Source organism: Podarcis bocagei (genome assembly GCF_964188305.1).
Source record: "Podarcis bocagei genome assembly, chromosome: 1".
NCBI lineage: Eukaryota > Metazoa > Chordata > Lepidosauria > Squamata > Lacertidae > Podarcis > Podarcis bocagei.
In genome coordinates, this window is record NC_138125.1 from 110,717,521 (window position 1) to 110,730,280 (window position 12,760).

General features: G+C 39.5%; 1 protein-coding gene across 6 annotated transcripts in view; it reads left to right on the forward strand.

Annotated features, from left to right (window-relative positions):
• Positions 1–12,760, forward strand: part of PSMD14 (proteasome 26S subunit, non-ATPase 14) — a 58,808-nt gene that overhangs the window by 15,667 nt on the left and 30,381 nt on the right. For all 6 annotated transcript variants that reach the window (XM_081199075.1, XM_081199073.1, XM_081199076.1 and 3 more), the window contains 3 exons: positions 8,500–8,571; positions 9,209–9,328; positions 12,131–12,201. In XM_081199075.1, the coding sequence (XP_081055201.1) occupies positions 8,500–8,571; positions 9,209–9,328; positions 12,131–12,201 (263 nt within the window). The remainder of the gene's footprint in view (positions 1–8,499; positions 8,572–9,208; positions 9,329–12,130; positions 12,202–12,760) is intronic.

Sequence of the window (12,760 nt, forward strand, 5' to 3'; positions counted from 1 at the left end):
ACCTCCTATTCCAATCCAGCATGGTCTTTAAGATCAGCCATTGAAGCCCATCTGATGGTCCCTGTCCAGCACAGGGTCAGCAGTGCAAGGACCCATAGTAGGGCTTTATCAGTGGTGGCTCCAAAACATTGGAATGTTCTTCCCATTGAGATGTGTTTCACCTCACCGTTACACTCTTTTAGGAGGAATGTGAAGATATACCTTTTTGCCAGGCTTTTGGAGGTGAAGTGTAACTTGTTTGAGGGTAGTTTTGTATTGCACCCATTGCTGTTTCATGATTTTCTCATTTTAGTTTATGCTGCGTCTACTTTGTATTGATGTTTTAATTGGCTTTAGAAATATGTAGAGGTGTGTTTTAATATGCTGCACGTTGCCCTGTGACCATATGGTGATGGTGGTCTAGAAATATCTAAATACGTGAACACCTAAATTTTCCCTGCTTTGCAAATATAAAACATGAGCAGAGATAAAACCATAGGCGTGTACAGATTATTTTAACAACTATTGATGGGATTAAACACAAATTTTACCTTGGGATTTTAGCATTATTTAACCTTTGTTAAGAAAAACCACTTGTCTTACACTCTTTTCCAATGCATGCCTAGATAGATAGATGGATAGATATAGATAGATAGATAGATATAGATATAGATACAGATACAGATATATAGATATATCTTTTGTTCTGAAACTGCATATAGGGAGGTATGCATTAATGCTTTAAAAACCCTTTAAACTTATTTATATTTTTTAATGAATAAGTTCCATGAATAATAAAATATAAATTATACACGATATAGAGGGGTTCTTCTTTAGAGGCGAGTGGTTTAACACACACTCTCAATTGTCTGTAGGTGTAACAGCTGAAAATCTGCACTCCAAGAGTTAAGTCAGCATGAAAGAATTCATTTCCACTTTAATGACCTAGCCTTGCTGGGTTAGGACGATGGGGAACATGCTTCTGACTTGCACTCCTATTGCCAATTAACACCTCCTATAACAGGTTGTCTCAGCTAGTCATTGAAGCAGAGGCAGTAGAAATAGTTTACATGCATCTTGTTTTTCACACTAGTTGTTTAATACTCACAAAATTAAGTATTAAAAGGTTCCCTTTTTTACTTTGCTGGGTAAGAATAAACATGACAGTGTTGGATAGTTGTACATTTGCTTGTGTCTGTTTTGTTGTGTTTATTTTTTGAAGGGGTTTTAATTGTGAAAATAAAGGTTGGGGTTGGTTCCGATCTCACCCTCTCTCATATAAGAATTTAGTTTAGCTGCGGTACTGATTTCGGCATCAACTGGATTTTTTTTTATTGTCCCATTTTTAAAAATGTTTATGGGCTTTAAAAAAAAGAATTTTTAAAAGTACTCTGGAGTAAGACAATACTCAGAGTGAAGTATCAGTTTTCTCTCTCTAGGTTAATGGTGTTCATTTTTGTAGCTTTGACAGTTGTCTGAGCTTGCATCTCTTGTATTTAAGGGAAGAAATGCATGATGCAAGTGACGGGCAGTGTTCTAAAGTGACTCATGATTAATCAGCAGGTATTCTAATAACATAATAAAACTGGCTAAATAATTGATACCAGTTCACACTAAGAGAAAGGTGGAGTAATATACCTAAAAGTGTTAACAAATTTGCTAAAAGGCCTGAGTAGGTAACACTCTGAGGCGTTAGTTTTATGCTGTTATAATGGCAAATGCCTTTTTTTAACACTTAGTCAACAAGGGCTGCCCAAGGAAAAGTCACAGTTTTTATAACTGGATCATATCTGAATGCTCCTGAAGAAAAGTAGTGTCTCATGTTAACCCCATTTGATTGATTTGTTAGCTGATTATGTTATCTCTGCTCGTTTGGGCTTTTGGAGGCATTTTATGTTGCTAAATGTTGATAAAAGAAATGAATTTTAATAGCGTGAGTCTACCTTAAATCCTCCATTCTCTAATAAGCGAGGGCTTAAAAGAAATGATTGATACGGCTTACGACTGATATGATTGCCCTGCAGGCAGGTCAGTTCACTGACTAACACTTGGTAGACAGTTTAGTCAGGAAGAAGCATCTGTTTCTCCTCTTAAAAGTATAATCGGGATTGATTTCCCCCCTTTGCTTTGTAATGCATTGGGTACAAAAGAACTTTAAGGTTGGGTTTTTAAAAATAAAGTTCTGTTTTTTTAATGGCTTATTTTAGTTAAAAGTAAAGGACCAAATTAAAGGCTTGCTTCAGTTTCAGTCCTTGGTGGTGGTGTTAGCACATTGAATCTCAGGGGAATTTGATGCATCTGGTATAGCGGAGAAAAGTATATTTACTTTTTGTCACCTTTGTAGATTACTGGTTGGAATGGGAAATGACTGGCAGATGAGGGTTGATGTGTAATCTTAACAGTTCAGTGTTCAGGCTGCATGCACCTTCATTAACATTGCTGGAAGGTAAAAAGGGGGGCAAAATGAGTCCCCCTGACAGTTTGGGGTTTATAGATATATTTTGTTAACATATTAACAAGCTTACAGATATGCACAGTAGCGTGCAAAGGAATTGGTTATGGTATGGATTTAAGAAGGTTCAGTGTTCCTTGCAACTTTCAGAGGGCATTCTGTAGACACCATTCTTCAGTATAAATTAAATAATCAGCTTCTATGTTTAACTTCTTCCCCTTTTTTTGAAGGAAGTTTGCTGCGTTACTGCTTTTCTTCATGAGGCTGAACATTTTAAGACTAGCTGTCATTGGGAGAAGGTTTTCTTTAAATTCATCTGATTTTAAAATACTGGTTTAAATACTTGTCCAGATTTCTGGTATTTTGTATCAGAACAAAAACACAACCAACTGTGTCTTTGCTATAGGTTTTCAGGCTACAGTGGTACCTTGGTTTGCATACGTCTTGGTTTGCATATGTTTTGGATTACAAACACGTCAAACCCGGTAGTGCGTGTACTAGTTTGCAACCTTTTTTTGGATTACAACCCCCTTTTATTTTATTACGAACTAATTTTTTTTTTGAGGCCCCATTGGCGAAAGCGCGCCTTGGGTTACAACCTGTTTTGGTTTACAAACAGACCTCCAGAACAGATTATGGTTGTAAACCAAAGTACCACTGTATTTAGTACAGGCATGTCCAAAGTCTGTTTCGGGGGCCTAATTTGGCCCGCCGGTTGGTTTAATCTGGCCCCTGTGGCAGTTTATTTTCTGGGTTAAAATTGTAAATAAACCTTAAAAAAACCTCCACAACTTCAACAACTTTGGGGTAAAATCCTAAAAAAACCTCAAGAACTTCAATCTTTAAAAAAGGTCAATAACTTTGGTTGGAATTAGGCAGCCTTTTAAAGAAGTCCACAGCAGCTACAGTGGTACCTTGGTTTAAGAACAGCTTAGTTTATGAACAACTTGGATTAAGAATGCTGCCAACCCGGAAGTAGGTGTTTTGGTTTGTGAACTTTGTCTTGGAAGCAGAACATGTTGAGTGTGTTCCATTTGTAAATTGAGCCCCCCGCTGCTATGGGAAAGCACGCCTTAGTTTAAGGATGCTTTGGTTTAAGAACAGACTTCTGGAAAGGATTAAGTTTGTAAACCAAGGTACCACTGTACTAGCCTGCAGTGTGCTGTCAGAAGAGGACCAGAAACTTTGTCTCTTCTGCAGCCACCCACTGCACTTCCCTGCTCAGCAATTCCTTGCATCTCTGGCTATAAAGCTTGTCCTTAAATACAAGACTGCACTTGGGATTGCAATCATATGTCCATATACAGTGGTACCTCGGGTTACAGACACTTCAGGTTACAAACTCCGCTAACCAGGAAGTGGTTGCTCCAGGTTAAGAACTTTGCCCCAGGATAAGAACGGAAATTGCGTGCCAGCGGTGCAATGGCAGCGAGAGGCCCCATTAGCGAAAGGTTAAGAACCGTTTCAGGTTAAGAACATACCTCTGGAATGAATTAAGTTCTTAACCCAAGGTACCACTGTACAGTTGAATGTGTTTTGTTTTTAAAGTAAATGTGAAAATGTATCCACATTGGCAACATTTAAGGGTAGCCACACTAAGCAAACTTAAGAAGTATAATTGATATATAGTAGTTCACTGTCAATTAGAATATTTCAGAGTAGGATGTATCGAGTGTATTTTGACTGATTGAGTACATTGCACTTTTGCTATGTAAAGTACCTTAGGGATATTATCTTTAGCAGTTCTAACAAAGTAGAGGCGGGGTAGTGTGTTCATGCATATTGACAACTTGTGGCTAAATTAAGGGACGTTGTGAACACCACTGAGGGCAAAGCAGCAATGTGTGAAGGCCTAGAGGGTAGAAAGTGTTGTTCCACTTCAGGTAAAAATATGAAATACTTGAACGACTCACATTCTAGTATTAGCTGACTGCAGCAATAGCGTTGGGCATAAACAGGCATTATAGTTGAATTTTTAAAAAGTAGCACTCTTAACTAAGTTGCTATAAACGTCAATAGTACTATGTAGTATAAGTATCAGTTGAGAGATTGATTAAATCAGAATATTTAGCAGGTATTCTGAGCTTTTTCAAGAGGCTATAGAAATAACTATTGCAGTTTTACCCCAAAAAGGTTTGGGATTATCTAATGGACATTGGTGGCCCAAAATCATGGACAATGGTGTGGTGTGATAGAGGTCTCTGTAGGTCAGGGGTGCACATCCTGCTGCCCTGCAGGTGTTTCTGGACTACAACTCCCATCAGCCCCAACCAGCATATGGGATGATGGGAGGTATAGTCCAACAACATCTGGAGGGCCTCAGGTTTTGCACTCCTACTATAGGCCATTGGCAAGAAGTTACAATTCCCTTTCCCTACTTCTGTGCTATTGCCCCCTAGATCTCATAATACAAATAGTTTCTGTCCTTGCGGAAAATGTTCTACCAAATCCCATTATACTCCTTTGCCCCTTTTTCAGTTTTCAGTGCCTCTTTTTATACACACACAAACACATACATCTTTTGCTCAAGTTACTTACTCCAAATTATCTTCAGCATGTTGGTTTTCCACACTATTCCAGCTGATGATAATGGGTTGTATCCAGTTAAGTCATCTGGTTAGTGCCATGACTTCTGCCTAGGGACTTGGCCTTCCTCTTTCTGTACCCCACCCCAATCTGTCGTGGAGCAGATTTGGAGGGGCACAAGGCCAGTTGTGAAAGTGGAAGTCCTTGCACTGAAACAAAGACTTTGTTGGATGCAACCCAGTGGTGGTAAGGACTAGTCATAAATTAAAAGTTGCCAATCCTTGCCTTCAAGTTCCTAGTCTAATAGATAGGATAACAAAAGGAAAAAATTATCTCATCCCCCTTGGACTGCAGATCTTAAAGGGCAGTGCATGCTGGCCTCTGCTATAGGTTGGGGACCAAAGGTCTATGGGAGGCTGCACTCCCATCCCATCCCATCAGCCAGAGGAGGAGGAGGAACTTTGCTTCCCAGGACACTGCTGGAAAGAATACTGAGCTCAAGGTGCTGTGGGGCTGCAGAAGCATCGGGGAAAGGTCCCATTCATCAGCCAAAGAGCCACCAACTGCTGTTCAAGCAAGAACACCATCAAGGTCTGGCCAGAAATGGATAGCAATGCCTTCTCACGGTTGCTGATTCATGCTGGCCTTAAGGAACTGGTGACCTCCTCTACCTTTTCACTCCATTCCCCTTTCTATGTGTGACTTTGTCTTCTTAGCTAATAAGGATTTTTTGCTGCACATTTTGGTTTTGAAATTTATTATATCTTTCATTGTCACCTGATAATTTAAAGCCAGTCCAAAACAATATATACAGAAAATTAAAAAAATAATAATTGCATAAATCTCTGCTACCTTATAGGGCAAACAAAAAGCAAATGAACCATTAACCTGAAGACACTTTAGTAACGCAAAAAGAGAGTGAAAAACCACGACCATTTTAATACATACCCTATGAAATAAATTTTCTCCAATTTTTCTCCCTACTTATTCCTTAAATAATAAGTCAGTTTTGCCATTGACAGCATAAGTGGAAAACCTTTTCATAGCCATTTAGTTGCAGATGGAATGGATGGCTGCCTCCACGTTGGCGTATATATAATCGTAGCGGCAGTTATCATATATGATATCAATTCTTTGTTGCAGTCTTACTGGACCCTTCACATAGTTTAGCAAGAACATAAGTGGTTGGCAAGGAACTTTGTACCCAAAGATTTTGATTATTTGAATACTGATCTTTTCACAAACTTTTTTTGCCAGTTCCCACTTCCACCACACATGATAAAAAAGTCTCCCAATTATATTCCACATTTCAGACATTTCAGTGAATAGTTTTTATTGATTTTTTAAAATTCCAATGTGTTGTATGCCACCTACGGTACCCATCTATTTTTTCTGCAATTTTCTCTTACCTTCATATTCAGTGAAAATTTATGTCCAGCTTGTAAGCTTGACAGCAGCCCTCAATTGATGTGAGCTACTGTGGAAGAAAATACTGTCTGAAGTGGGATTGAAATGTGGCAAATAAGTAGGAATGGGAAGGGAGAGGAAAGCAAGCATTGGAGCAGCTTCTCATTCACTGGCGGATGGGCGGGGGTCAAGTTGCCAGGATGCTATTCCAGGGAGGCAGGGGTTGCCGTCTTCTAGTGGCTGTTGGTTCCCTGGTCAGTGGTGGAGTTCAGGATATGCCTCCCCTAAGTCTCTGCAGTCCCAAAGAATTATGATGATTATTTTCATAGTGCCTTTCAGGAAGCCTCTATTAATGCAGAGTTGCACAGCCCATTGACATCATCTGAGAGTTACTGTTGTAAGTTGCAGCTCTTATGGTGATGTTATTTGCAGGGACGTTGGGCTGGTCCTTGTCCACTAAGACCCCACTTTGTTGGAATTCCCTTCCCAGAGAAGTAAATACTCTTTTTTGCTGTCATTGGAAGGCATGTAAAAAGCCTTTTCCTGTTTACACCAACTTCTCCCCTCCCACACCAAAAAATCCCCCATTAATGTACACTACTTCTACACTTTTTGTTTTATTTCCTATTTTTATGGATTTTTTGCTGCTTCAAATATAATTAAAAGAAGTGAGACAACACTATAAAATAAAAGTATCACTGATTTTCTTCATCATCATCCTTGATAATCAATATGTACAAGCTATTCTCCGTGGAGTTTATTCTAGGCTTACCAGTCACATTTAGAAAAAGATTTAGTACCACTGTCATCATTCACAGGAAGCACCTTGCTTCCCGGGAAGGGCATTTTCCCCCTCTCAAATGCTAGTTGGCATTCTCCACTTGAGCAATACACAGCACTGGCCTCGGCCATCATTCACACCTTGGACAATTGTGCTAATTTTTTATTAGCTACTCATGAAGCAAAGAGCACAGTATTTTGTTCACAGCTTTTCCACCTAGGGATTGGAGGTCCATTTTTCTCTCACTGCACCAGTGGATCTGCAAAGTGCTCCCATAGCCTTTTTCTTCAGGTCCTCTTTAGCTGAAAACTGATGAAGCAAAGGGAAAGCAAAGGAAATTGTGTTTGTGTTGGTGCCAGTTAATCATGCTAGCCCAGCAGCATTTATATTCACACCACTGTAAGAAACATGCAGTTAATTGGTGAATTGGAGATATATATATATATATCTGCGGAGACTTCCTGCAAGATTTAATTCACTAATAGAACTTCATTGGAGTCGAAGCCTGTATCATTGATAAGATTTTCACTAAGCACAGTATTTTTGATTTTTAAATACTGAGTAGATAGATGATCAAAGAAACACAATTGCCTTCTCTTAGACTAAAACACTAGTTTATATAGGGAAGTGCTCTTTATCAAGGGAAGTGCTCTGGCCAGGATCCAGAGACACGTGTCTGTGTACATGCACATGCACATGCTAATCCAATAAGAATACTTAGCATTTGTATGATACTTTAAAGCAGCCTTCAACCTTGGGTCCCCAAATGTTTTTGGACTACAACTCCCATCATCCCTGGCGATTGTCTAAGCTGTCTTGGAGAGGTTGTACTCCCAACAGCATATGGGAACCAAAGGTTCCAAAGGCTACTATAAAGTGTTGAGAGCATTTCACAATATTCTTCTGTATTCCATTCAACAACCCCGTAAGACTGGTCAGTTTTATCCTCATAGCTCAGATGCTGGGCTGAGACCAAGAGAGTGGCATGCCAAGGGCTACATACTGAGTTTGTGACAGTGGCAAGGTGGGAAGTATAGACTTCTGATTCATAGCTCGATGTATTAACAACAAAGGAGGGTGGTTTGTTAGGTTTTCTTCCTCCAGCTTGTAGCCCTTGGCCCTTCAGGTGCTTCCCCTGCTGTTCAGCTGAATCTTTTAGGGAGACCAGTTGGGGACTGATGGGCAGAAGAGGGAGATGGAAGATACTATAGTATCGGGCTCTGGATTCCTCTTGTCTTGTACGTCCAATGCTGTAATTGATAGGACGGAATGTGTGCATGTGTTGCCTTTCTAGAATAAAACCTTTTATACATGAATCTGAAGTGATGTGGTGATGTGTTTCTTCTTTACCTAGGGGCCTCCTACTGACGCTCCTGCAGTTGACACTGCTGAACAGGTTTACATCTCTTCCCTTGCGCTTTTGAAGGTAAGTATTTGTGTTTTGTTGGATGATATTTCACAAAGGCCTGCTTATATCTGTCTCCACTATGAACAAGTGAGACACTTCTGTAATCCTTGAATGTCAACAATATAATAATAATAATAATAATAATAATAATAATAATAATAATAATAATAATAATAATAATAATAATGTTTCTTTTATTCTTGGGCAACATTTATTCATGTATTTTTATTATTTATTCAATTTATATCCTGCCTGCCCTTCATCTGAACATCGCAGCATAAGTTGTAATGTTACTATTTTTTAACATTTTCATACCTTGACTTCTCAAATCCAAACAAGGTGTCTTACTGTCCCACTGTCTTTTGAATTCAAATTATTGAATTTCTGTCTGTTATTGTGGCATGTGCCCTTGGGTATTTTAAGTGGTTTGCATAGCATGGAGAAGTTTCAGCTGTTTCGAGAGAATAAGACCTTATAATTAAATAAAGCCAATTATAGTACTAAAGAAGTGAATATGAATACGTAATAACTTCATACCTTTGGTGTTACATGGATATTTCAAGTGCATTTTATTACATTACAAGCAGGGACTGGGGAATAAGAGTCAAATGTATCCCTTGAATAGTCTTTCAGTAGAATTTGATCTTCTTTCCAGATGTTGAAGCATGGTCGAGCTGGTGTTCCCATGGAAGTTATGGGGCTGATGCTTGGAGAATTTGTTGATGACTATACTGTCAGAGTGATTGATGTGTTTGCTATGCCACAGTCGGGAACGGTAAGTGCTCTTCAGTGGGTGAATGTGTTATGTCCAGTTGTACCTTCCCTACATGGTGATGGTTGTGAAAAGAATACTGATACTTGTCGTATGTCTATCAGGGCTGGAAGAAATGTAGTGGTCTGTTAGGACTGGACAATGTCAGTTATTAGCTTTATATACCTGGGTGCCTCAGTGGTGTAGTGCTCACAGTTTCATAGCTTGTTGTTGTTTAGTCGTGTCCGACTCTTTGTGACCCCATGGACCAGAGCACGCCAGGCACTTCTGTCTTCCACTGCCTCCCGCAGTTTAGTCAAACTCATGCTGGTAGCTTCGAGAACACTATCCAACCATCTCGTCCTCTGTCGTCCCCTTCTCCTTGTGCCCTCCATCTTTCCCAACATCAGGGTCTTTTCCAGGGAGTCTTCTCTTCTCATGAGGTGGCCAAAGTATTGGAGTCTCAGCTTCAGGTTTCATAGCTAGATCTGTTCAATAGCAGAAAGTATCAAGCTTTATTGTTTACAGCACAGAAAGTGGGATTTAAAATATATTGTGCTTTATCAATAATAGTACTTCTGAACCTATTTATCAGATTCGTTTTGAGTGTGGCTCAGCTTATGTTTCAGATATTTCTATTACATTTGGGGGTTGCTCTGTAACTTGGTACTAATGGAACTTGAGTCTGTAGCTCATAGTTGTTCGAAGGCACAGACTACTGTGTGCTGGTTTACAAGTTACAAGGATGTGCTCCCAAATTCTATGGGATGCTGCTCCCATCTTACCTGTATATATGTATTGTGAATTTATAAGCTGCCCTTGAGCATTAAGGTTTCCAGGATTTTAAAGAAATAATAATAAAATATATAAACTTGGAGATAGTAGAATCGCAAAAGCCAAACGAGAAACCACATAAGAAGAGGCATCAAAATAAAATCATGTTGTTGATATTTTCTAATTCCTGGAATTTTAAAAAAAGATTTTAACACTGAAATTACATCACCATTAGTGTCTGGTGAGCTTCTCTGGGAAGAGCATACCAAACACGAGTCACCATAACTTCTCTAGTCATTTTTATGGGGCCACAGCTCAGGGCTTTATAGGTTATGAATTGTGTCCGCAAACAGTGTGGCTGTTTTTAAGTACTGCTGATATGTTTCCCAAAAACAGCCCTAATTGGTAACCTGGTAGATGTGCTTTGTACTAAAAGATGTTTCTGATAAGTCTTCAAAGGCAGTACATTGCACTAGTAGAATGTTGGCAAGGCATGGATAACTATGGCTAAACAATCTATTCAGGATTGCATCTGCTGCCACCAACATCTCCAGTGCCTCACCTGTATCCAGTGAGAAGGAGAAATAGAGTTGGGTGGCAGATGTTCAGAAGTACAAGGGATCCCATTGAGCAGTAGTCTCCCATCCAAGGAATTGTTCATCCAGGGAGGAGTGGAACTGCTGAAGTACACTGCTCCAATTCCCAAATCACCCAGCATATCTAGTACAATTCCATGGTTGATTTTACTGAAAGCTGCTACTGTTGAGATGTCCAAGTAACCAAGGCAGTTTCTGTGCCTTAAATCAGCTGTCATGGATCTGGATAATTTTCACCTAAGAATCACTGAAGTTGTACAAGAACCACCCATTCAAACACTTTACAGTTCTTGGTATCTAAGGATGTTTTCTGTTGTGGCTGCCTCTCAAGTACTGTATCTCCAAGGTGGCCAGGACTGGTTCTTCTTGCAAAGAAGTATGATTATGAGAGAGCATAATCGGGCAACCAGCTGGTCAACCACACACCCCGCCAAACAACTTCTTGTGGCCCAAAGGTGTAACCAACTAAAACGTGTCCTACAGAATCAGTAGAACAAGTTGTACACCTCTGTTGTCCAAGTCAAAGTGGATGTGAGCAGCTATGTCCTCTTAAGTGCTTCGCTAATAAGTCACCATGGGCTGCTGTGGGTTCCCTCACATTGCCCTTATTTCACAAATCATTTGGGGAAAGTTCCATTGAATGAAACTGCAAGATGGTGGAGAATCATAGTGATGGAAGGGACCCCAAGGGTCATCTGGCCAACCCCCTGCTGTGCAGGAATCTTCTTGCCCAATGGACGCGAACCCACAACCCTGAAATTGAGAGTCTCATTCTCTACCAACTGAGCTATTTTTTCCTACTGATGTATGCACTACTGGCTGATGGAGGATGTTTTGTCACCAGCAGTAAATCTGAAACCAAGCAGCAGACATGAATACTCAGGAGGACAAAGAAAATGAGTATTGACTTCTGAATATTGACAGTGGGCTTGCCCAGAAGCCTTTTGTAAACAAAGACTACAAAATGAACACCTAAGAGGTGTACAAATTGTTCTTGGGTTTTATAAAAATATGCAAATAGTTAACATTTTATACATTTGAACAACTAAATCATCACATTAGGTTTGCTAGCAAGTACAATGCAGAAGCTATTGTCTGTTCATTTTGAATATGGGAGGACTAAAGTTAAATTTCTGCTCGTATATGAAGTTCACTGGGTGGCCTTGTACAAATTGTTCATAGCCTACATTCGTTCATAGCCTACATTCAGTTCACAGGGATGTTGTGAGGTTGATACTGCTCTGAGCTCCTAGAGACGAAGGGGGAGATTAGATATGATATGTCCTATAAAATTCTTAGAATTCTTGAAAGGTGACTTCTAAAATACCGTGTAACCTTTATATACAGGAGCAGATTGTTACTATCACGAACCATTTGTGTGTGTGCAAGAAAAGTCTTTTCATAAATATCTGTAAACTAGATTATTTTTATGCTGTTAATCTGTCTCCAAATCCAGGGGGTCAGCGTAGAGGCGGTTGATCCTGTGTTTCAAGCCAAAATGTTGGATATGCTAAAGCAGACTGGAAGGTAAAGAATTTCTCAATTCGTTTTTAAAAAAGGAATACATCATGCATGTCCTAGTTTCCTCTTGGATCATTTACTAGTACTGCAGCAGAAACAATTGGTTTAGTCTTGTACAACTAGTACAACATGTTACGAAAGCCTAATCATGGGCTTGCTATCTTGTGAGAATGCACACAGTAAGATTGCGTCCAACTCTGCTTTTGGTTGGAACTATTGCATACATTGAATTAATATTCAGCTGACAGCTTCCACTCGTACAAAATAGACTGTTACCACCCCAACTCTGATTTTTCAGCTATGGTGGTCTGTACACCACAGTAAAGGTTACCTGATAAAAAGGCATCCAAATATTTAAACAAATTTTGTTACTTCACTTGGGGTCTCTCAACAGTTGTCATCTGCTTGCTCAAATTCTTATACTGCAGCAGAAACTTCAAAATTACTGTTAACAAAAGATTCAACAGCTGAGCAGAACAGTGCAAATTGCTTTTTGACTGAGTTCCTAGTTCTACTGCTGGTTTAATTGATATTTAATCTTTTCCCACCGCTTTTTCCTGTCGTC